Source organism: Balaenoptera acutorostrata, unplaced genomic scaffold (genome assembly GCF_949987535.1).
Source record: "Balaenoptera acutorostrata unplaced genomic scaffold, mBalAcu1.1 scaffold_132, whole genome shotgun sequence".
Taxonomy (NCBI): Eukaryota; Metazoa; Chordata; class Mammalia; order Artiodactyla; family Balaenopteridae; genus Balaenoptera; species Balaenoptera acutorostrata.
Genome location: NW_026646529.1, coordinates 6867 through 32998, shown reverse-complemented (window position 1 = coordinate 32998; position 26132 = coordinate 6867). Strand labels below are relative to the sequence as shown.

Genomic DNA, 26132 nt, shown 5'->3' with positions numbered 1-26132 from the left:
GAAGCTCCCCTGTACCACAGGTATAGACTTTGCAGATTTTGAAGCATTTAGCAGCAAAGCCTTTCATCTAAAGGGTAATTCGTAAATGAGTGTTGATGAAAAGAATGACAACTCAAACAGCACTGTACTACACTTTCTCACTCTTTTCTAGCTGGTAAGAAATGTTATAGTGAGGAAAGGGCAATTGGCTATTTTTCACCTGTGTGCAAAGCTTAACTAAAAAGTCCATGAAAAATGCAGTCACATTGCCAGATGGAATTTGTAGCCATGTGCCTGGATGTGTTTCCTTCTGGTGTGCTCTGAAGTAATTTGGGGGTAACCTGTATTCAATGGTTTCTTGTTTTTCTCGCTCCGCTTCTCAAGGTATCTCCTCTGATGGTCGGTGATGCTGCTGTCTAGTTTAATTCGCCTGGGTGACAAACAAACTCTTTCATGGCCAAAAGCATGGATCAGTCGGGCAGTATCAATGGTGGAAATAGAGCTGCTCCTCTCATGCAGAGTCAGTTCCTTATCTGTTTGGGTCAATATATCTGATTCCACAGAAGTGGTGGTGGAAAGGATGTTGGTGGCAGTATCTGTGAGTAGCTCACTCTCCTCTGAGTGTCTAGAATCTGAAGAAGTGTTATTTATGTAATGAAAACCTGGCTGTTTTCTCAGAATATATTTATCAAATTTAATCTGTTCAATTTTAATCTGATTGGCCCTCCCAGCTTGATGAGTAGAAAGAACCTTGTTTTTTTTTTTTTAAGATCGCCTGTGTTTTTATGGCATTTCTCCAGGCTTTTATACTGTTTATTTTTCTGAAGCTTGTTGTTCTGCTGTTGCTGTCTACCACTCCATTCCTTAACATCTTGTTCCCCCTTGCTATCATCCTGTGTCCTTTCTGAGGGCTGGAGAGAATGTGTGATGGGATGCTGAAGAAGTTTAGCCAAACGATCAAGTCGCTCCACCAAGGAAAGTTCCTTCTTGGCACTGAACTCAGGAGGTTTCTGTTGCCTCTGTCGCTCCTGATACCTGTTCCAGAGTTCATTTAAACTCACAGTGTGCTGAGTTGTTAACTCTGGGGTGGACTTATGATCCCTTTTTAGGTCATTAACTTGTTTGTCATATTTTGGAAAATCTCTAGCCTGACTTTTAGTAGTATGCTGTACTTCTTTGTTTTCCAAGCTTACATTGATACTGAGGTATACTATTCTGGTATAATCTGACTTTGTCTTTGCCACATTTTGATAAGAGAAAGGAAGACAAGTGTGTTCTCTTTGTTTGTCTGGATGATGCTGAAAGGAATCTTTCCAAGAATGCCTCATGAAAACTCTTCTTCCTAAGGATTCATGGCAAAAATCTTGATCCCTTGGTAGGTGCACTGGATGATGAAAGTAAAACTTAGCTGACCTGAAGACAGAATGGGTGGTATTTTCAAATTCTGAATGACACCTGGACTCTGAAAAGGCGAAAAAAAAATTTTTTTGAAGGACTTTCAAAATATTTGCATTCCCTTTAGAAATAGTATTCACATTTAATTCTTTAGATACAAAACAAAGACTGAAGGAAAGAATGGTCTATATAAAGATTCAGAAAATTCACTGCCTGGACAAAGGATTCATGCCTTGTGCCTAGTGGCCAGATTGGCATGGTAATAGTTTAAGAGACTCCGGATCAAAAGACCCAGATTCTGGGCTGGATTCTGCCACAGACTGGCTGTATGACCTTGAGGAGGGCATTTAGGTTCTTGGGATTGTAACAGCAGCTGCTATGTATTACTGCTTGCTATGTGTGGGCTATTATGATATATGCTCTATATCTGTTTTTTTCCCCTCTTATCAAACTGAGAGAGGTATTATTAATCTCATTTTCAGCTAAGAAACCTGAGACTTTATTTTTATCATCAGTAATTAAATGGATGGAATTTTTAAAACTCCAACTCTTTATATGTTTTAGAGCCTTGAAAAATTCTTTTTTCTGAACCATCTTCACACTCCCTCCATTTTTTTTACTGTGGTAAAATACACCTAATATAATTTACCATCTTCCATCTTCACATTTTGACAGTCATTCTATATCAAAATAGGCATTTTAAGATGTAGAACATCTTAACAACTATAAACCATAATTGTAAACGTTAATTCAGTTTCCATACACATTTTTAGAGTTCTAAGTCATGGAAGAAACAGACATACATATGAAACACAGTATCACTTTTAACTATGGGATCCATTTTACCTTCTCTATAGATTATTGGTAATCAGAATTTTCACTAAATACTCTGGGAATCCCTGAGACAATTTCCCCAAAATATAGTGGGATACATGGAGTCTGCTTTTATATCTAAAGGACAAAAAGACTCTCAAACCTCCCAATGAACAAAAGTCCAGGACCAGGTGGCTTCACTGCTGAATTCTACCGAACATTTAAGGAAGAATTAATAGGAAAGATTCTCAAACTCTTCCAATAAACAGAACAGGAGAGAACACTTCCAAACTTATTTTATAAGGCCCACATTACCCTGTTATCCAGACGTTACCTAGATACCCAGTGTAGATACACTACAAGAAAATTACAAGCCAATATCCCTGATGAACATAGATGCAAAAAGAAACCAAACAAAACATTAGCACACCAAATTCAATAATATATTAAAAGGATTATACACTATGATCAAGTGGGATTTATTCCAGGAATGCAAGGATGGTTCAACATCTTACAAATCAATCAATGTGGTACATGACACTAACCAAATAAAGGACAAAAATCATATAATCAATAGATGTAGAAAAAGCATTTGAGAAAACTCAAAATCCATTCATGATAAAAACTCTCAACAAAGTAGGTATACAGGAAACATAGCTCAATGACTATTTCTGACAAGACCATAGCTAACATACTCAATGGTGAAAAATGGAAAGCATTTCCTCTAAGATCAGGAACAAGACAAGGAAATCCACCGGCATCACGTTTATTGAACACAGTATTGGAAGTTCTAGCCAGAGCAATTAGGCAAGAAAAAGAAACAAAAGGCACCCAAATCAGAAGAGAAGCAAAATTGTCACTATGTGAAAATGACATGGTTTTAGATATAGAAAACCCTAAAGATGCCGCCAAAAAAAACTGTTACAACTAAAACATTCAGTAAAGTTGCAGTATACAAAATTATTTAACAGACAAAAATCTGTTGCATTTCTATACATTAATAATAAACTACCAGAAAAAGAAATTAAAACAATCCTGTTCATAACTGCATCAAAAGAATAAAACACCTAGGAATAAATTTAACCAAGGAGGTAAAAGACCTGTATACTGAAAACATTGATGAAAAAAGCTGAAAAAGACATGAACAAATGGGAAAATATTCTGTGCTCACAGATTGGAAGAATTAATATTGTTAAAATGTCCATACTACTCAAAACAATCTCCAGATTCAATGCAATCCCTATCAAAATTCCAATGGCATTTTTCACAAAAATTGAACAATCCTAAAATTTGTATGTAACCACAAAAGACTCCAAATAGCCAAAGCAATCTTAAAAATGTAGAAGAAAACTGTAGGCATCACACTTCCTGATTTCAAACTATATTACAAAGCTACAGTAATCAAAATGGTATAGTACTGACATAAAAACAGACATGTAGATCAATGGAAAAGAATAGAGAGACCAGAAATAAACTCACACATGTAAGGTTAATTACCTTATGACAAAGCAGCCAAGAATATACAATGGGGAAAGGATAGTCTCTTCAATAAATGGTACTGGGAAAACTCGATAGCCACATGCAAAAGAATGAAACTGAAGCGTTATCTTACACCATACACAAAAATCAATTCTAAATGGATTGAAGATTTAAATGTAAGGTCTGAAACCATAAAATTCCTAGAAGAAAACATAGGCAGTAAGAGCTTTGACACTGGTGTTAGCAATAATTTTTTGAATTTGACGCCAAAAGCAAAGACAACAAAAGCAAAAGTAAATAGTAGGAGTACATCCAACTGAAAGGCTTCTGCACAGCAAAGAAACCATCAGACTACTGAATGGAAGAAGATATTTGCAAATGGCATATCTGACAAGGGGTTAACATCCAAAATAGACAAAGAATTCAACTCAAATAAAAACAAACAAACAAATAACCCAATTAAAAAATGGGCACAGGGGCTTCCCTGGTGGCGCAGTGGTTGAGAATCTGCCTGCTAATGCAGGGGACATGGGTTCGAGCCCTGGTCTGGGAAGATCCCACATGCCGTGGAGCAACTAAGCCCGTGAGCCACAATTGCTGAGCCTGCACGTCTGGAGCTTGTGCTCCGCAACAAGAGAGTCCGCGATAGTGAGAGGCCCGCGCACCACGATGAAGAGTGGCCCCCGCTTGCCGCAAATAGAGAAAGCCCTCACACAGGAACGAAGACCCAACACAGCCATAAATGAATGAATGAATAAATAAATAAATAAATAAATAAATAAAAATTAAAAAAAAATGGGCACAGGATCTTAATAGACATTTTTGTAAAGAAGACATACGAATGGCTAACAAATACAGGAAAAGATGCTCAGCACCAATAATCATCAGGGAAATGTAAACCAAAACCACAATGAGATATCACCTCACACCTGTTAGAATGGCTATCATCAAAAAGACAAGAAATAACAAGCATTAGTGAGGATATGGAGCTAAAGGTTCCTTTTTCTGTGCACTGTTAGTGAGAATGTAATTGGTGTTGCCACTATGGAAATCAGTATGGAGGTTACCCAAAGAGTTAAAATGCAACTACCATATGATCCAGCAATTCTGCTTCTGGGTCTATACACAAAACAATTGAAAGCTTGGTCTTGGAGAGATATTCGTATATCTGTGCTCACTGCAGCATTATTTAAAATAGCCAAGACATGGAAACCACCTAAGTGTCCACTGATGGATAAATAGATAAAGAAAGTGTGGTATGGGGGGTGGGAGGAATTGGGAGATTGGGACTGACATATATACACTATTGATACTATGTATAAAATAGATAACTGATGAGAACCTACTGTATATAGCACAGGGAATTCTACTCAATGCTCTGTGGTGACCTAAATGGGAAGGAAATCCAAAAAAGAGGGGATATATATATATATACGTATAGCTGGTTCACTTTGCTGTACAGTAGAAACTAACACAACACTGTAAAGCAACTATACTGCAATAAAAATTAAAACAAAACAACAAAAAAAGAAAATGTGGTATAGAGGAAAGTGGGCAAGATGGCAGAGTAAAAAGACCTTGAGCTCACCTCCTCTCACAAGCACACCAAAATCACAACTATCCGCAGAGCAACCATTAAAAAAACACACACACACAAAACACTGGAACCCACCAGAAAAGATCTCCTACACCAAAAGACATAAAGAAGGAACGGCAACAAAACCGATAGTAGGGGGAGACTCACAATATAATCAAATTCCATAACCCCTATGTAGGCAACGAAAACTGGAGAGTAAATATATTACAGAGGTTCTCCCAGGTTGGGGGTCTGGCATTGTTGAGATGAGCCCACAGAGCATTTGGCTTTGAAGGCCAGAAAGGCTTAATTGCAGGAGCCCCACAGGACTGGGGAAAATAGAGATATCACCCTTAAAGGGTGCACATGAAATGTCATATACCCTGGGACACAGGGCCAAAGAAGTAATTTGATAGGAGCCTGGGCCAGACCTATCTGCTGGTCTTGGAGAGTCTCCTGGAGTGGCAGGGGTTGGGGGAGGGTGGCTGCCGCTCACCCTGGGGACATAGACACTGGTGGCAGACATATTGGGGAATACTGTTGGTGGATGACATATTGGCTCATTAGCTCCAAAACCTGGCCCCACCCAACAGCCTGCAGGCAACCGTGCTGGGACGCCTCAGGCCAAAGAACTAACTGGGTCAGGACACAGCTCCACCCATTAGCAGACAGACTGCCTAAAGACAAAAAAGCTCACAGCTGCCTTTGGACTAGCCCCTAGACATGGCCCAGCCCACCACAGGGCCAAGACCCAGCACCACCCACCAGTAGACAGACACAGGACTCTCCCACCAGGAAGCCAGGCCAAGCTTCTAGACCAGTCTCATTCACCAGGATGCAGGCACCAAAAGCAAGAAAACTATGATTCCGCAATGCAGGCCAGAGCCTACCCTGGGACCAGCTGGGCCTTGGACTGGCCCACTAGCAGGCCAAGGAAACCTTCAGGACACTCCAGACCCTGTACCCAACTGTGTCAGGAAGCGACACCACCCCCTCAACAATCTGAAAAGAGCTCTGGGATCCCAGGACCCTGCAGCTGGACTCCAGGGACCAGCTCTGCCTGCTGGTAGACCAGCACTAACCCCATGATCTGGCTTCAACTACCAGTGGGTAGGCAACAACCCTAGGGTCTTCAGGACCCTGACTCCACCCACCAGTGAGCCAGCATTAGCCCTGGGGCCCCTAGCATTCTGCAACCAGCCACGTTGTGACCAGGCCCTGCTAAACAGCAGCCAGCAGCATCCACACAAGGCAGGACCTGGCAACCAACCAGACTAGGGACCTACCAGACTGCCCACATAGTTAGCCCACCACAACAGAAGGCCCAAGTAGCCCTCTTAGGGTGAACCCCTAGAGCACACAGCTTGGGTAACGAGAGGGGAGTGCGCTGCTGAAATGCACAGGACACCTCCTACAGAGGGCCACTTCTCCAAGGTTGAGAGATGTAACTTACCTACTACATACATAAAAATACAAATAGCAACTTATTGACAAAATGAGATGGCAGAGCAATATGTTTCAGATGAAGGAACAAGATAAAATCCCAGAAGAAGAACTAAGTGAAGTGGAAATAGGCAATCTACCCAAGAAATAGTTCAGAGTAATGATCATACAGATGATCAAAGAACTCAGGAGGAGAATGGATGCACAGAATGAGAAGTTATAAGTTTTAAGAAAAGAGTTAGAAAATATAAACAACAACCAGAGATGAAGAATACAATAACTGAAGTGAAAAATACAGTGCAAGGAATCAAAGTAGACTGAAGGATTCAGAAGAATGGATCAGTGAGCTGGAAGACAGAGTAGTGGAAATCACTGCCACTGAACAGAAAAAAGATTTTAAAAAACAAAGAAATGAGAACGGTTTAAAAGATCTCTGAGACAACATCAAGAGCACTAATATTCGCACTACAGGGGTCCTAGAAGAAGAGAGAAAGAGCCCGGGAAAATATTTGAAAGAAAGAGCTCAGGAAAATATTTGAAGAGATAATAGCTGAAAACCTCCCTAACCTGGGAAAGGAAATAGTCATCCAAGTCCAAGAAGCGCAGAAAATCCCATACAGGATAACCCAAAGAGGAACACACCAAGACACGCTGTAATCAAAATGTCAAAAATTAAAGATACAGAGAATACTAAAAGCAGCAAGGGGAAAGCAACAAACAACATACAAAGGAACTCCCATAAGACTATCAGCTGACTTTTCAGGAGGCACCCTGCAGGTCGGTAGGGACTGGCATGATATATTTAAAGTGATGAAAGGGAAGAACCTACATCCAAGGATACTCTACTCAGCAAGGCTCTTGTTCAGATTTGATAGAGAAATCAAAAGCTGTATAGACAAGCAAGGGCTAAATGAATTCAGCACCACTAAACCAGCTTTACAACAAATGTTAAAGGAACTTCTCCAGGTGCAAAAGAAAAGGCCACAACTAGATATAAGAAGACTATGGAACAAAAAAGCTCACCAGTAAACATACAGTAAAGGTAGGAAATCATTCACAAACAAAGCTAGCAGGAAGATTAAAAGACAAAAGTAGTAAAATCATCTGTATCCACGATAAGCAGTTAAGGGATACACAAAACAATTTGATGTAAAACATGACATAAAAAACAGTAATCATGAGGGGAGGAGAGTACACATGGAGGGTAATTGCAAATGCATTTGAAATTAAGACATCAGCAATTTAGAAGAATCACACATATATATACAGAGACTGCTATACAATAACCTCAAGGTAACCACAAGCCAAAAATCTGTAACAGATACACACATACACAAAAAAGGAATCTAGGGCTTCCCTGGTGGCGCAGTGGTTAAGAATCTGCCTGCCAATGCAGGGGACACGGGTTCGAGCCCTGGTCTGGGAAGATCCCACATGCTGCGGAGCAACTAGGCCCGCGAGCCACAGCTACTGAGCCTGCGCGTCTGGAGCCTGTGCTCCCAACAAGAGAGGCCGCGATAGTGAGAGAGGCCCGCGCACCGCGATGAAGAGTGGCCCATGAAGAGTGGCCCCCGCTTGACGCAACTAGAGAAAGCCCTCGCACAGAAACGAAGACCCAACACAGCCTAAATAAATAAATAAATTAATTAAAAAAAAAAAAAAAAAAGGAATCTAAACATAACACTGAAGATAGTCATCAAATCACAAGAGAAGAGAACAAAAGAAGGGGGGAAAAAAGACCTACAGAAACAAATCCAAAACCATTAACAAAATGACAGTACGAACGTACGTATCGATAATTACCTTAAATGTAAACAGACTGAATGCTCCAACCAAAAGACACAAACTGGCTGAATGGATACAAAAACAAGACCCGTGTATTTGCTGCCTACAAGAGACTCACTACAGATCTAGAGACACATACAGACTAAAATGAGGGGATGGAAAAGGTAGTCCACACAAATGAAAATCGAAAGAAAGCCAGAGTAGCAATATTTATATTAGATGAAATCAACTTTAAAATAAAAACTGTCACAGGAGACAAAGAAGGACACTACAGAATGATCAAGGGATCAATCCAAGAAGAAGATATAACAACTGTAAATATATATGCACCCAACATAGGAGCACCTGAATACATAAGGCAAAATAATAATAGACATAAAAGGAGAAATCAACAGCAGCATAATAATAGTAAGGAATTTAACACCCGACTTACATCAATGGACAGATCATCCAGAGAGAAAATCAATAGGGAAACACAGGCCTTAAATAACACATTAGACCAAAGGGACTTCACTGATATTTATAGAGCATTCCACCGAAAAGCAGCAGAATACACATTCTTTTCAAGTGTACATGGAACATTCTCCAGGATAGATCACATGTTAGGCCACAAAACAAGCCTTGGTAAATTTAAGAAAACTGAAATCATATCAAGCTTCTTTTCCAACCACAGCTCTATGGAAGTAGAAATCACCTACAAGAAAAAAACCCTGCAAAAACCACAAACACGTGGAGGCTAAACAATATGCTACTAAACAACCAATGAATCACTGAAGAAATCAAAGAGGAAATCAAAAACTACCTAGAGATAAATGAAAATGAAAACACGACGATCCAAGACCTATGGGATGCAGAAAAAGCAGTTCTAAGAGGGAAATTTATAGTGATACAGGCCTACCTCAGGAAACAAGAAAAATCTCAAATTAACAGCCTAAACTTACATCTAAAGCAAGTAGAGAAAGAAGAATAAATAAAAACCAAAGTTAGTAGGAGGAAAGACATCATAAATATCACAGCAGAAATAAATGAAATAGAGACTAAAAAAACAATAGGAAAGATCAATGAAACTAAAAGCTGGCTCTTTGAAAATATAAACAAAATTGATAAACCTTTAGGAAGACTCATCAAGAAAAAAAGAGAGAGGGCCCCAATCAATAAAATCAGAAATGAAAAAAGGAGAAGTTACAACCGACACCACAGAAATACAAAGGATCATAAGAGACTACTATGAGCAACTACATGCCAATAAAACGGACAACCTAGAAGGAACTGATGGATTCTTAGAAAGGTACAGCCTCCCAAGAATAAATCAGGAAGACACAGAAAATATGAACAGACCAATTACCAGAACTGAAATTGAATCAGCAATTTAAAAATTCTCAAGAAAGAAAAGTCCAGGACCAAATGGCTTCACAGGTGAATTCTACCAAACATTGAGAAGAGTTAACAGCCATCCTTCTGAAACCGTTCCAAAAGTTTGCAGAGGAAAGAAAACTTCTGAACTCATTCTAAGAGGCCACCATCACCCTGATACCAAAACCAGACAAAGATATTACACAAAAGAAAACTACAGACCAATACCACTGATGAACATAGATGCAAAAATCCTCAACAAAATACTAGCAAACCGAATCCACTAATAAATTAAAAGGATCATACACCATGATCACGTGGGATTCATCCCAGGGATGCAAGGATTTTTCAATATCTGCAAATCAATCAGTGTGATACACCGCATTAACAAACTCAAGAATAAAAACCATATGATCGGGCTTCCCTGGTGGCACCGTGGTTAAGAATCCACCTGCCATTGCAGGGGACACGGATTCGAGCCCTGGTCCCGGAAGATCCCACATGCCGTGAAGCAACTAAGCCCGTGTGCCACAACTGCTGAGCCTGTGCTCTAGAGCCTGTGAGCCACAACTACTGAGCCCGCGTGCTACAACTACTGAAGCCTGTGCGCCTAGAGCCTGTGCCCCGCAACAAAGAGAAGCCACTGCAATGAGAAGCCCGCACACCGCAACAAAGAGTAGCCCCCGCTCGTTGCAACTAGAGAAAGCCCGCACACAGTAATGAAGACCCAACACAGCCAAAAATAAATAAATAAAATAAATTTATTAAAAAAAACCCATATGATCATCTCAATAGATGCAGAAAAAGCTTTTGACAAATTTCAACACACATTTATGATAAAAACTCTCTAGAAAGTGGGCACAGAGAGAACATACCTCAATACAATAAAGGCCATATATGACAAACCCACAGCTAACATTATACTCAATGGTGAAAAGCTGAAAGCATTTCCCCTAAGATCAGGAACAAGACAAGGATGTCCACTCTCGCCACTTTTTTTCAACATAGTTTTGAAGGTCCTAGTCACAGCAAGCAGAGAAGAAAAAGAAATAAAACAAATCCAAATTGGAAAAGAAGAAGTAAAACTGTCAGTTTTTACAGATGACATGATACTATAAAATCCTAAAGCTGCTACCAGAAAACTACTAGAGCTCATCAGTGAATTCGCTAAAGTTTCAGGATATGAAATTAATACACAGAAATCTGCTGCATTTCTACATACTAACAACGAAAGCTAAGAAAGACAAATTAAGCAAACAATCCCATTCACCATTTAGAACTAATAAACGAGTTCAGCATCGTGGCAGGGTAAAAGTTAAATATTAAAAAAATCAATTGTATTATGATATACTTGCAATTAACAAACTGAAAATGAAATTAAGAAAACCATTCTGGGGGAATTCTCTGGCAGTCCAGTGGTTAGGACTCTGCAATTCCACTGCAAGAGGGCATAAGTTAGATCCCTGGTTGGGGAACTAAGATCCCTCAAGTCAAGCAGCACAGCCAAAAACAAAAAGAAAAGCAAAAGGAAACCATTCTGTTCACAACAGCCTCAAAAAAATTAAAATATTAATGTAAATTTAACATAAGAAGAGAAAAACTTCTACTCTGAAAGCTACAAAAAATGACTGCAAGAAATTAAAGACTATCTAAATAAATATCTAAATCAATAAATATCTATCTAAATCAAACATCCCAAGTCCACGGACTTACTGTTAAGAAAGCAATTCTCACCAAAGTGATCACAGATTCAACACAATCCCTATCAGAATCCTAGCTGATTTCTTAGTAGAAATTTTGCAAGCATATGGAATTGTCAAGGACCCAGAATAGCCAAGACAATCATGAAAAATAAGGTAATGTTGCAGGACTCATACTTCCCAATTTTAACTCACAGAATGGGAGAATATATCAAAATCAAAATTTTGATAAGAATGTGTATCTAGAATACATAGAACTCTTAAAACTCAATAAAAAAGAGAAATAGCCCAAATAAAAACCAGGCCAGGATCTGAATACACATTTCTCCAAGGATAATACACAACTGGCCAATAAGCACACAGAAAGATGTTCAACATCATAATCATGAGGCAAATGCAAATCAAAAGCAAAATGAGATACAAATTCACATCCACTAGAATAGATCCAATGAAAAAGTCAGATAATAAGTGTTGCTGAGTTTGTAGAGAAATTGAAATCCTCATACATTGCTCCTGGGAATGTAAAATGGTGCAGCCACTTTGGCAAACAGTCTGACAACTCCTCAGATGATGAAATATAAAGTTATCACATGATCTAGGAATTCCATTCCTGGGTACATACCCAAGACAAATGAAAACATACTGTCCATATAAAAACCTGTACATGAATAGAAAGGCATTTATATTTTATAAATATAAAACCATTATTTTATAAAAGCATTGTTCATAGTAGCCAAAAGGTGGAAACAACCAAATGTCCATCAACAAACAGATAAACAAACTGTGATACATACATACGATGAAATATTATTGAGCCATTAGAAGGAATAAAATAATGATACAAGCCCTAACTTGGATGAACCCAAAAACATCATGCTGAGTTAAAAGAAGCCAGTCACAAAAGTCCACACATTAAATGATTCCATTTGTATTAAGGTATAGAATAGGAAAATTTATAATAGAGACAAAGTAGATCAGTGGTTGACTTAGGGCTTGGGGGGAGGTGGGTGATGAGGAAATAGAGGGGTGATAGCTAAGGGGTATAGGGTTTCTTTCTGAGGTGATAAAAATGTTCTAAAGTCAACTGTGTTGATGGTTGCACATATCTGTGAATAGGGTAAAAATCATTAAATGGTACACTTTAAGTGGGAGAATTATATATGTGCATTACATATTTAAAAAGCTGTTTGAAAACAGAATGTTCTATGAGCATTTGAAAGGTTTTTTTTTAAAAGCATTCAAACATTTATACACATCAACCTCAATATTTCCAGATGTTTCTCTAACTCTGCTTTTTTTGTTGTTTTTAATTTCATTTCTATGGTCTGTCATGGGCTAAGTATGTGTGTTCAAGCTCTCTAGTGTTCTGTATTATCCATTTCTCCTTGAGGGTCCTCTAGGGCAGCGGTCCCCAACCTTTTTGCCACCAGGGACCGGTGTCATGGAAGACAATTTTTCCACAGACGGGGGTGGGGGGTGGGAGGATGGTTCAGGTGGTAACGTGAGGAATGGGGAGCGATAGGGAGCTGCAGATGAAGTTTCTCTCGCTCGCCCGCCCGCCGCTCACCTCCTCTGTGCGGCCTGGGCTAGAGTATGCTTCTGCAGGTTATATTTCCATCTTTCTTTTCCAAGCTATGTCTCCTAGACTACCCACTGCAGAGTTACAATGTTGTTTTTTCATCTTACACATTCTTTTTTGTGTGTGATAAACACAGAAGATTAAATTTACCATCTTAACCAATTTTTAAGCATACAGTTCAGCAGTGTTAAGTATGTTCACACTGTTGCACAGCAGATCTCTAGAACATCTTCATCTTGCAACACTGAAACTCTATACCCAATAAACATGAACTCCCCCTCCTTTCTCTCCTCAGCCGTTGGCAGCCACTTTTCTACTTTGTTTCTATGATTTTCACTATTTCAGATACTTCATGTAGGTGGAATATACAGTGCTTATCTTTTTGTGACTGGCTTATTTCACTCAGCACAAGGTCCTTGAGATTCACCTATGTTATAGCATGTGACAGGATTTTCTTCTTTTAAGGCTGCATAACATTCTATTGTATATATATCACATTATATTTATCCATTCATCTGCTGATGGACGTATCTTGATTATTGTGAGTAATGCTGCAATGAACATGGGTGTGCAGATATCTCTGAGATCCTGCTTTGAATTCCTTTGGATATACACCCAGAAGTGGGATTGCTGTATCATATCGTCATTCTATTTTTAATTTTTTAGGAACCTCCATACTGTTTTCCGTAATGGCTGTGCCATTTTATATTTCCACCAGCAGTGCACAAGGGATCCAATTTCTCTGCATCCTTGCCAACAATTGTTATTTTCTGTTCTTTTGATACTACCCATCCTAATAGGTGTGCAGTAGTATCTCATTGTGGTTTTGATTTGCATTTCTTTGATGATTAGTGATATTAAGCATCTTTTCATATACTTGTTGGCCATTCATATATACTCCCTGGAGAATTGTCTATTCGAGTCCTTTACCCATTTCTAAATTGGGTTTCTTTGTTGTTGACTTTTAGAAGTTCCATATATAATCTCCATATTGATCACTTATCATGATTTGCAAATATTTTCTCCTATTCCACAGGTTGTCTTTTAATTCTGTTGATTGTGTCCTTTGAAGCAAAGTTTTAAATTCTGATATAGTATAATTTATTTATTTTTGCTTTTGTTGCCTATACTGTTGGTGTCATATCCACAAAATCATTGCCAAATCCAATGTCATGAAGCTTTCCCCCCATGTTTTCTTCTAAGAGTTTTATAATTTTAGCTCTTCTGTTTGGATCTTTGATCCATTTTGAGTTAATTTTGTATATGGTAAAAGGTAATGGTCCAAATTAATTCTTCTGCATGTGGGTATCCAGTTTTCCAACACCATTTGTTGAAGAGACTATTCTTTTCCCACTGTGTAGTCTTGGTGGCCTTATGGAAAATCATCCATCTAATACTTTCTTGATGTTAGCAGCTGCACGAGGACTGTTTTCAAAATACAGTATCGCTAGATTAGCTTCTTGACTCCTTTCTTTGCTTATCTGGATACTGTTCTATATTCCTCTAAGACATAAAGTTTGACAGCTAGCTAGTAACGGCTTGTGTCCTATACACTTTTCTTTTATGTTATTAGAAAAAGGGGGCCATGGGTAAACATAAATAGATTTGATCTTGGGTCTTTTTTATTGTAATTTTTTAAAAGTTTGTATTGAGATTCTTTCTGTCTTTGTCACAGTCATCTGGAATGCCTTAAGCTTTCCCTCCCCTGTTTCAGTGTTGAGACATGGTACTTCACTTCTAATACTATCAGCCTTGGGTATTTAATTGTAATTTTGTTTCTAAATTGCCAGTGTCTTTTCCCAGAAGTAACAATTATCTTACAAATAAATACATACATCCACACAGACAAAGAAGCACTGAAGTGATATGCATAAGAAAGCAAAAACTAAAAAGATGGAACTCTGTTTAAATTGTGAGACTATAGTCTCATCAGAATTAAGTGGAAACACGTAGACACAGGCGTTTGCGTGTGCATGCTCTCTCTCTCTCTCACACCCCCTACCCCACTCCCCATTACCTGCAATATCTATTTGCAAGGATTTCTTCTCTTCGGGCCAGGCTTCCTTAGGAACTGTCCTCTTACTGTGGATCTCCCCTTTCTGTTTAATGGCTTTAGTGTCTGGTAGATTATCAATCTTCGTGTCTTGTAGTTGAGCTGACTGCTCTGAAGCAGCAGCAGCACTGGAACCTAAGAGAGGGAAATCAAGATTCAGACAGGAAGCTGACAAAAATTATTTTAAAATACCTCTCAAGCATCTACTAGTGTGAGAAGAGAGTTACACTGGATAAACAGTGAGATGGATGCAGGACAGGAATAAAGACGCAGACGTAGAGAACAGACGTGAGGACATGGGGAGGGGGAAGGGTAAGCTGGGACGAAGTGAGAGAGTGGCATGGACTCATATACTACCAAATGTAAAATAGATAGTTAGTGGGAAGCAGCCACATAGCACAGGGAGATCAGCTCAGTGCAGTGTGACCACCTAGAGGGGTGGGATAGGGAGGGTGGGAGGGAGACGCAAGAGGGAGGAGATATGGGGATATATGTATATGTATAGCTGATTTACTTTGTTATAAAGCAGAAACTAACACACCATTGTCAAGCAATTATACTCCAATAAAGATGTTTAAAACAAATAAAAAAACTGAGATGGAAAGAGAAAAGCATTTTGGGCAAAGGTGAATACATATGAAAAAAATGGAATCAGGAAAGCAACTGAACATCTAAGAAACAGTGCAAGTATATAATTTATTAGATTATAGAATTTGTAAGGAAAAGAGAAAAATTAGCATTTGAAAGGTTCTTTGGGAGCCCATTCTACTGTTCTGAAAGACTAGGCTCAAAAAGTTTAGTTTTCATTCTTTTTCTTTAATAAATGTATTTATTTATTTATTTATTTGGTTGCATTGGGTGCTCGTTGCTGCGTGCGGGCTTTCTGTAGTTGCGGCGAGCGGGGCTACTCTTCATTGTGGGGCGCGGGCTTCTCATTGCGGTGGCTTCTCTTGTTGTGGAGCACAGGAGGGCTGGAACCCGTGTCCCCTGCATTGGCAGGCGGATTCTTAACCATTGCACCACCAGCGAAGTCCTAGTTTTTATTTTCAAGGGCAATGAAAACTTTCTGATGAGGAGATTAACATGATCAAAACTTTTTCTGAAGCATTCGTTTAAAAACAGCAAAAAAGCGGGTAAATTTTCGAATACTATATTGCCCAGAATACAATATAACTTCTGAAAAAGAAGCAATACACAAAAAAAGAGAAGTGGCTAATTATACTCCAAACTATGTTTTTATTTATACTTGTGGCAGACTACCAGCTGTCCTCCGAAATCCATTTTCCTTTTCCTCTAAAATAGAACCTGACTTAGCTGGGCATACCATCATAGAGATTACATTTCCCAGCCTCCCTGGCAACATAGGTTGGTGTGACCGTGTGAATAAGTCTGGCCAATAGGATGGAAGGGGAATGGTACATTTAACTTTTGAGAAGTATTTAAAGGAAGAAATACACTTTTTTCTTTTTCCTTTTTTTCCCTTTCTGCTGGCTGGAATACGTGTCTGATAACTACAGCATGAGAATGGAGGCTAAAATGTTGAAGCAACAGGAGAGAAAGAGCTTTGTTCCCTGATACTCTTTTCTGTCTTCTTTAAGCCAATGTCATTTTGTTTTTGTTTTCATTTCTCAGAGCCAAAACTATCCTAAACTAAACACACTTTTACAGGCATTTTTAATCAGCACAGTCCTACCAAAGTAAATTAACTGGGTAGGTAGTTAGGAAGTAAACAAGCTAAATTCCTGAAGAACAAAGGCCTATGTAAAACAATTTTATTAGAGAATTAGTATCTCATGGCAACAAATATTTTTATCAGTAGAGTTTTTAAAAGTCCATTATGTGAATTTCTGGCAATGAGATTAATTTGTGTACAATATTCACAAAGTTCTCCAAAAATATCTCAAAGAGCTTTAAAAATGTTAGTTTTACCTGCCAGTGTATACCAAAAGTTGCAGCTAACATCCTATTTCACATATGAAGAAGATGCAGGGTTGAAGAGAGCAAGAATATATAATACTTTTCTATTTATATTCATTTTAGAAGGCCAGAATAGAACAATAGGCAGATAATTCTACAGTTCCACTACCTGTAGTGTCTTTCTGCAAGGATTCTTTTTCTTCAGATCGAGCAGCCTCGGTCACTGCCCTTTTACTGTAGATCTCCTTTTTCTGGTTTTTTGTCTGAGAGGTCCTCATCCCCAGTGATGAGAACTTGAACTTGAGCATCTGGAATAATGATGTCATTTGATCCCAGGGAGAAGGAAAAGATAACACAAGCAAGTAATCCACCCCCTCCACCCCAAACAAAAACAAAAACAAAAACCTCTTATATATTAGGAAAAAAAGCATCTCTTAGGCTCAACCATGTAAAAGCTGTGACAGTTTTAAGGACTTTATAACATATGACAGTTTTGGGGGGTTTGGAAAGTTTTCCATATTCTTCTGTGTACAATCACTTTAAACAAAATCTGTTCTTTGCTGATTTGATGCAACAGTTTAAAAAAAAAAATCCAGATCAAGTATCTTTCAAAGTAGTAAAGTACATATGAACAAGCCTATTCAAAATTTTTGTCACTTAGGGGGTAAATTTTGATATTTCGTATAATCCTAGAAAAGCATCTATATCATCTAGATTTTATATATATACTCATATAACTTTTTAAAATCTCCTGAGGTTAAATTTGTCTAATGCTTTCTATTTTCTTTCTGTTTTTCTTGGTCATACTTGCTAGAGATTTATCTACCTTATTGGTCTTTTAAAATCAGCTCTTTTCTTTTTTATTGTATGAGAAAACTCAAGTGCAAAATACTAATGTTGGTAAATAAATTAAAAATCACCAATACAACAACTAGGATACAGTTATCAAGCAGTTAATATGGTTATGTTTTTTACAATGGATTGACAAGAGATTCACTTCCTATCTCCAAGCATGAATATTTTTCAACAGAGCAGTCAGAAAGGCAATACAGATACTAAAAACAACATAATGAACACCAATGTGTCTACTATAGAGCTTAAGAAATAAGATAAAACATTACAGATATAATGATATAATGATAATGATACCCTGTGTAAAGCCTCAATGATACCATTCTCTCTTTTCAGTAGCAACCTTAAGCTCAATTTAGAGTTCGTCAATCTCAAGGATGTTCTTGAACTTTTTACTATACAGTGCTGCATGTATTAGTCAACAAGGTACTGGATTGTTTTGCATGTCTTTAAACTTTATATAAAGAGTATAATACTCTGTGTACCTTTAAGTAACTTGCCTTTTACACTCAGTATTACGATTGGGGGATTTACTCTTAGTGACTCTAATTAACTCATTCTCAGTGTTATGTAGAATTCTATGGAATTAATATATCAATTTTCACCTGTTGATAAACTTTAGGCTATTTCTAATTTTTTAATATTGAAAAGCATTACAATGAACATTACTATAAAATTTCTTGGTAGGTTGTATGAGTTTCAAATATCTTCTCTCAGTCTGTGTCTTGTCTTTGAATTATTTATGATGTCTTTTGGTGCACAAAATTTTTCATTTTAATAATACCACTTGTTTTCTTTTTCCTTCGTGGTCTGTGCTTTGTGTGTCTTATTTAAGAAATCATTATTTCATGGTCAAAGGATAGTCATCTAAATTCTAAAAGCTTAAAGATTTCCTTTTTACATTTAATATCATTTGGACTACATTTTTGTTTAGTGTGCAGCAGGGATCTATCTGATTTTATTTTTTCTTACATATATAATCAATGGCCCAAACACTATTGAATAGTTTACCCTTTCTCCAGGATTCTTATGTCATCTGTGTCATATATTAGTTTCCACATTCATGGGTGTGTTTCTGGGTCAACATGTTGTTCCACTTTTCTTTGTTTATTCCTTTGCAAGTGAGGTCTTAAATATATATATTTTATATATATATAAATTATATATAAATTTTATATATGTATACACACACACACATATAAGTCTTTTGAAGTCTGGTATGGCAAGTTCCCTTACCTTATTCTTTAAATATACTTCTTGATTTTCCAACAAATTTTGGAATCAGCCTGTCAAGTTCCATGAAAAATTCTACTGGAATTTTGAGTAGCGATTCATTGAATTTATTTAAGTCCTCCTTAATATATTTCAATGAAGCTTTATCATTTTCTCTACATTAGTTTTGCATGTCCTTTGTTAGATTCATTTCTAAGTACTTATTTTTTGTTGTTTTTAAAAAAGTATCTTAAAAAATCTTTTGCATTATGTATCAGAAGACATGTATCAAAAAATGCACAGAGAACTCAGTGAATTGGTAAAAAGTGAACATGTACCCAGGTTTTAAAAAAAAATCTGCCTAGAACCCTACATTCTCTCCCCTCATTCTTTCAATCTCCCCCAGGCTGAGCATAACACCCCATTTTAAATGCAACAAATGACTTATATTTCTGAACTTTATATAAATGGAATAATACAGCACATAGCCTTTATGTCTTGCTTTCTTCTCTTACATTATATTTGTAAGATTCGTTAAGTGTTAAAACATATATTTGTCTTTTGCTCAGTCTCATTTACTGGTGACTATTCAACAGTGGCAATATGCTACAATTCACTCATACTACTGGAAAAATAATGGCATAGTACATATAAAAATAATGGCATCTGGGTAATTGCCAGTTTGGAGCTATTACGAAAACTGCTGTAAAGAATATTCATGTGGCAGAGGAGACACCACCGCAGTTGCCGCCACCTCCGGGATTTCTGGCTCTTTTCTCTTCGCCTTAAATTCGGCTGTCTTTTATGAATAATCAAAAGCAGTAAAGGCAACGCTATCAGGCCAGCGTTTTAAAACCAGAAAAAGAGATGAAAAAGAGAGGTGTAACTCTACTCAGTTTCAAGACTGCATTATTCAAGGCTTAACTGAAACTGGTACTGATTTGGAAGCAGTAGCAAAGTTTCTTGATGCTTCTGGAGCAAAACTTGATTACTGCCGATATGCAGAAACACTCTTTGACATTCTGGTGGCCGGTGGAATGCTGGCCCCAGGCGGTACACTGGCAGATGACATGATGCGTACAGATGTCTGTGTGTTCGCAGCACAAGAAGACCTAGAGACCATGTAAGCATTTGCTCAGGTTTTTAACAAGTTAACCAGGTGCTACAAATACCTGGAGAAAGGTTTTGAAGATGAAGTTAAAAAGCTGCTGCTGTTCTTAAAGGGTTTTTCAGAGTCGGAGAGGAACAAGCTGGCTATGTTGACCGATGTCCTTCTGGCTAATGGAACACTTAATGCATCCATTCTTAATAGCCTTTATAATGAGAATTTGGTTAAAGGGGTTTCAGCAGCTTTGGTTGTAAAGCTCTTTAAATCATGGATAAATGAAAAAGATATCAATGCAGTAGCTCCAAGTCTTTGGAAAGTGAGCATGGATAACAGACTGATGGAACTTTTTCCTGCCAATAAACAAAGCATTGAACACTTCACAAACTATTTTACCGAGGCAGGCTTGAAAGAGCTTTCAGAGTATGTTTGGAATCAGCAAACCACAGGAGCTCGTAAGGAACTCCAGAAAGAACTTCAAGAACAGATGTCTCGTGGTGATCCATTTAAGGATAAAATTTTGTATGTCAAGGAGGAGATGAAAAAAAACAACATCCCAGAACCAGTTGTCATCGGAATAGTATGGTCCAGTGTAATGAGCACCGTGGAATGGAACAAAAAAGAGGAGCTTGTAGCAGAGCAAGCCATCAAGCGCTTGAAGCAATACAGCCCTCTCCTTGCTGCCTTTACAACTCAAGGTCAGTCTGAGCTGACTCCGTTACTGAAGATTCAGGAGTATTGCTATGACGACATTCATTTCATGAAAGCCTTCCAGAAAATAGTGGTGCTTTTTTATAAAGCTGAAGTTCTGAGTGAAGAACCCATTCTGAAATGATATAAAGATGCACATGCTGCCAAGGGGGAAAGTGTTATCCTTGAGCAAATGAAAAAGTTTGCAGAGTGGCTCAAAAATGCTGAAGAAGAATCTGAGTCTGAAGCTGAAGAGGGTGACTGAATTTGAAACTACACCCTCAGTAAAGCAAACAGGAGTTGTAGATAATATGTCATGTCTCATGTGTCCTGGTTCTTACATCTTCCTACCTCCCTATATCAAGCATGATATAAGGGCTTTCACGGCAAAGTTTATTTTAACTGTTCCTATGGTTACTGGAAATGTTGGATTTAGTTTCTAAAACCATGTTTTAGAACTAGTCTATCTGGGAGAATCCTTCTTTGTCTCTTCCAGCTTATAGTGACCCCTAGTGCTCCCTGGCTTTGGACAGCATAACTCCAATCTCTGCTCCTGTCTTCACATGGCCTCCTCTCCTCTTTTTGTAAGTACACTAATCATTGGATTTAAGGCCCACCCTACATCCAGGATGATATAACCTAGAGATCTTTAACTAATGACATCTGCAAAGACCCTATTTCCAAATAACATCACATTCTGAAGTTTCCTGTGGACATGAATTTTGGGGCAATTACTACTTAACCCATAAAACAGATTTTTCTTTCGTTTTGTTATTCCATGTTTTTATTGTTGAGTCCTAATTTAGCTACACTGTAGTCAAAGAAGCTGTCCTTTTTGAACATCAATTCTTCAAAACCAACAGCTTCATCAATTTTTCTAAGTGTTCCGTGTGTTCTTTAAAAACTGAAAAGTTCTCTGTAGTAAGTCAAACTTTTTTTTTAATTTATTTATTTTTATATTAATTTTTTGGCTGTGTTGGGTCTTCGTTTCTGTGCGAGGGCTTTCTCCAGTTGTGGCAAGCGGGGGCCACTCTTCATCGCGGTGCGCAGGCCTCTCACTGTCGTGGCCTCTCTTGTTGTGGAGCACAGGCTCCAGACGCGCAGGCTCAGCAATTGCGGCTCACGGGCCCAGCCGCTCCGTGGCATGTGGGATCTTCCCAGACCAGGGCTCGAACCCGTGTCCCCTGCATTGGCAGGCAGATTCTCAACCACTGCGCCACCAGGGAAGCCCCGTAAGTCAAACTTTTAAAGTCCATTTTAAAATCTTGTCTACTTTAATTTTCTTTCCTGGTCTCTCAGTTTCTGATAGGTATGTACTGTTGGGTTTACCTATATTTTCCTGTCATTTTTCCTGCATACAAGTTTGAGTAAAAGAAAATAAACTCAAATTTTATCTTATTGGTATATTTGAGCCTTTTGTTCTTACAAGGTAAACTCATAATATATATTAATATTTTTTGGTCTGGAATTTTATTTTGTCAATATTAACATTGCCCATTAGCTTTATTTTAGTTGGTATTTGCCAAATATATCATTTTCCATCTCTTCCATGTTTTGGGAGGTAAGGCAAAATAAACTATAAACTAATCAAAATAACATGTACAAATGGTTTTGAAAGTCAAATAGTTCCAGTAAACTTATAACAGAAATCAACAGTTTTCAAACACCACCAGTTTATTTAGCCATTTTTTCTAGTATCACTATCCTTGTTCCCAAATAACATGCTTTATTTTGCTGTACCCTTTTTAGTTCCAGAAAATATTTTTTGATTTCCTTCTAGGATCATATGGATTTACCTTTTATAGAACTTTCCTGTCACACCCATATTCCCTCAATCTATCTTCTGAAAAGTTTTAGTCCTATATTAATGTTCATTGTTTATATATTATGTAAATAGTAGTCACGATGATTAAATCAATATTCAGTGATTGTGTTATGTTTCTATTATTCACAGTTAAACCAACTAGTATACTGTAATCACATTTATTTTCTTTTACAAAGTTTTGCTTTTACTGAGGAGTTAATAATTGCCTATTTCTGCATTTGCTATGTTTCTATATACCAATCCCTACGTCATCCTCATAAATGTAAATAGAATTGAAAATCTCTTCTAAATACAGTCAACTACATAAGGTATTCTATCAACTTGACCTTTTTCTTGCAGTCCTCAATCTGAACTTGTTCTAGATCTTCTGTACCAACACTGCAATGGCAATTCCTTTTCCCTCTCTCTTATGTTGTCCCCATTTCCTCCATTCCATGTTTTCCTTTAACAAATATTAAATCTGCTCCTTCGTTTTATTTAGTGAAATAATTTTCCCTCAGAATTTCAAGGCATTACTCCTTTGGTTTCTATTTCCATGTATTATTTTTGAAAAGCTTAATGTCAGTCTAATTTGCATTTCTTTATATGGTACCTGTTTTCTTTCTGGAAGCTTTCAGAATCTCTTTCCTTGCCAATGTTTCGAAATTTCAAGATCATGTGCCTTGGTGTGGATTTTTATGTACATGACAGTTCCTATTAACAGGGAATTTCATATCCTTCAGTTTTGGAATTTATTCCTATACTAGTCCTTTGAGTCCTTCTTTTCTATCTTCTCTATTATCTCTATGGAACACCTGTTTTTTGATGTTGACCCTTTGGGGCTAATCTTGAATTTTTTTTCTTTTCCCTTCTTTTCATGTTCTGTTTCCTAACAGATTTTCTCACTTTTATATTCCAATCCTTCTACTGAGATTTTTACTTCTGATATATTTACTGGGCTCACTTAGCTATTATACAAAAGTCACTATTCAATTTTCCCCAGCAGGTATCTTCCCCCTATTCTCCTTAATCCTTTAAAGTGAGAGGCTCTGAGGCTGGGCTTCTCCGACGGTGAAATAGGAGGACTTTTCCTTAGGATGCAGTCTGGAAATAGACCAACAATATTAGTAGCAGTAGACCCCCATAACAAGTGGGAGGTTATAGGGGTCCCTCAGTTAACAAAGCCCAACTTTATTTCACACACATCATCCTTACCAAATGCAAACTAGAGGTGAGTTATATTTGGTAAGTTCATTGTGCAGACTTCTGATGGAGTTCCCTTAGTGTATCGCTTTGTTCCTTGCCAATTCTTCCGTATCCACCTTCTTCTCAATTGTCTGACAGTGGGATCACAGGGTTATCTATATGTACCGAATTGCCACTAGTATATAGCTAGTATATGAGAGTTTTCATTTATGAACTACATTTTGCAAAAATATTTGCCTTTCTATTTACTTGGCAGCCTCCATGTTAACTGGCAGATGTGCTTCTTTTATCATCTTATTTCAAAAGACTTCAAAATGGTTTTCAGTGCAACAAAAAGTTATCTGGAAGAATAAATGTGTGCACTTTAACAAGCAGCCTTTCATTCGGTATCCTCATAAAAGCATTAACAACATCACATGAAGTCATTAACACTATGCCAAAACTGGAACATAGAGCCAGCCTGTATTTGAATACTGCTCCAGGATCAGTAGGTCCTATTTGGCTAATAGCTATGCGTAGGAATAAAAAACTGTTAATGCCACAAAGCAACACATGCAAATATACATGTAGAATTTTCAGTGGCTCCTGGAATTTTCATTTAATAAATACTACTGTGCATCAATTAAAGAAGCACAATGTCAGGGATACAAAGGGAAAAAAATCATGCAGATTCCTAAAGATTAAAAGCTTTTATAAAACAGTGGGGCCTATATCTAGGGGCAAGGATGAAAACTCAAATACCCACAGTCACCAGACTGACAAGGTAGATGTATGAAGTGGATTGAGTCTGAGACTCGTGGGGACTGAAGCAAACAGGAGAATGTATGTCCTCTCTGCAGAGGACAACCATGCCTCAGGGTCAACGATAACTGCCATGGAGGAATACAAGTTGAGTGCAACTACATATTCTGACTTCTCAAGGGAAGCCCAAAATCTTATTTTTAGATGTTGGCAGCAAAAGTTTTAAAAAGTTAAACACCATGTGAGCCATACACTTTCCTGCAGAATCCAACCTATGAGATATTAGTTTGTACCATCTGACAGATAAATTCATGAGGCATTTTAATCCAGATTTTCTATGAATTTTAGTCTTTAAAACATACTTAAATGGATATTATTTCATTTCAAAAGTTGCAATATATTTCCCATAGTGAAAATAAAGTCTACAGTTTTCAAAAATCTAAAGCATTTTAAAAGATTTTTTATTTTCCTTCTTGTACATATCCAATTAAACAGCTAGGAGAAAAGTTTGCATTAACAAAGCAGAAAAAAAAAGAAAGCCTGGACAACACTCTCATTTAAGATGAACAGGAAAAAAAAAAGGCCACAGAATACACAAAGCCAATCCAGTCACCTGCATTATCTTTCTGAAAGGGTTTTTTTCCCCATTGACAAGGATGCCTTAGTTACCACCCTCTTACTGTAGATCCCCTCTTTATGTTTAATGTTAACAGTGTCTGCCAGCTCATCATCCCTTGTGCCTAGCACCTGAGCCGGGAAGTCTGGAGAAATGGCATCATTGGATCCTACAGAAAAATGGAAAAGTAGTACAGTTAACACAAGTACAGATTGAAGAGAGACAAAAATTTTACTTCTTACACCACTTCTATAAAAAAGGCACTACCATGGGAGTGTTACAGGGTAATCAGAAGGAGACATGAGTCAAACTGAAGCTGTCAGAAATGTACAATATTGCAACAATATACTGGAGAAGCAAATGACATAAGAGGAGACATATAAATTAGAAGGGAGACAATTTCCGGCTCAGGAACGTTTTCAGAGGGGGAGAAAATAGTTTGTACCTTGGAAATTACGTAGGCTTTTTGAAATATGGGGAGGAAGAAACAAAGGCATTTTAGGTAGAGGTTACAGCGTTAGCAAAGACCAGGAAGCAGGAAAACAGATTAAGCAAAAAAATCCGATACTTTTGTGGTCAGACTGTATTATGGACTACATTAAAGAGAGTGGTGGGAGATATTAAAAAGGAATTGTTTGGGACAAAATTCAGCAGGGCATGGAATCCCAAGCTACAGGGGTAAAGAGTGTAAATTTTACTGTACATGAAATGCAACATCATTGAGGATTTTTTAATAAAGGGAACTGCAATCAGTTACATTGTAGGAAGCTTAATCTGACAATAATACAAAAGACAAAACATTGTAAGGAAAATTTTATGTGATAAAGTAATACA

The 26132-nt window shown here is 37.7% G+C and overlaps 2 protein-coding genes across 2 annotated transcripts; one reads left to right on the top strand and one right to left on the bottom strand.

Moving 5' to 3' along the window:
- Positions 1–240: 240 nt before the first annotated feature.
- Positions 241–25467, bottom strand: LOC130706924 (centrosome-associated protein ALMS1-like; the record flags this gene model as incomplete). The annotated part of the gene is given in 7 exon segments (XM_057539611.1): positions 241–744; positions 747–1441; positions 15120–15290; positions 17242–17326; positions 17328–17380; positions 25296–25326; positions 25328–25467. Coding segments are annotated over 7 exon segments (1679 nt in total), but the record flags the coding sequence as incomplete, so codon positions are not given.
- LOC130706926 (eIF5-mimic protein 2-like) lies at positions 19966–21307 on the top strand. Its single transcript, XM_057539612.1, is given in 2 exon segments — positions 19966–20186; positions 20276–21307. Coding segments are annotated over 2 exon segments (1005 nt in total). The 5' UTR covers positions 19966–20102; the 3' UTR covers positions 21197–21307.
- Positions 25468–26132: the final 665 nt, after the last annotated feature.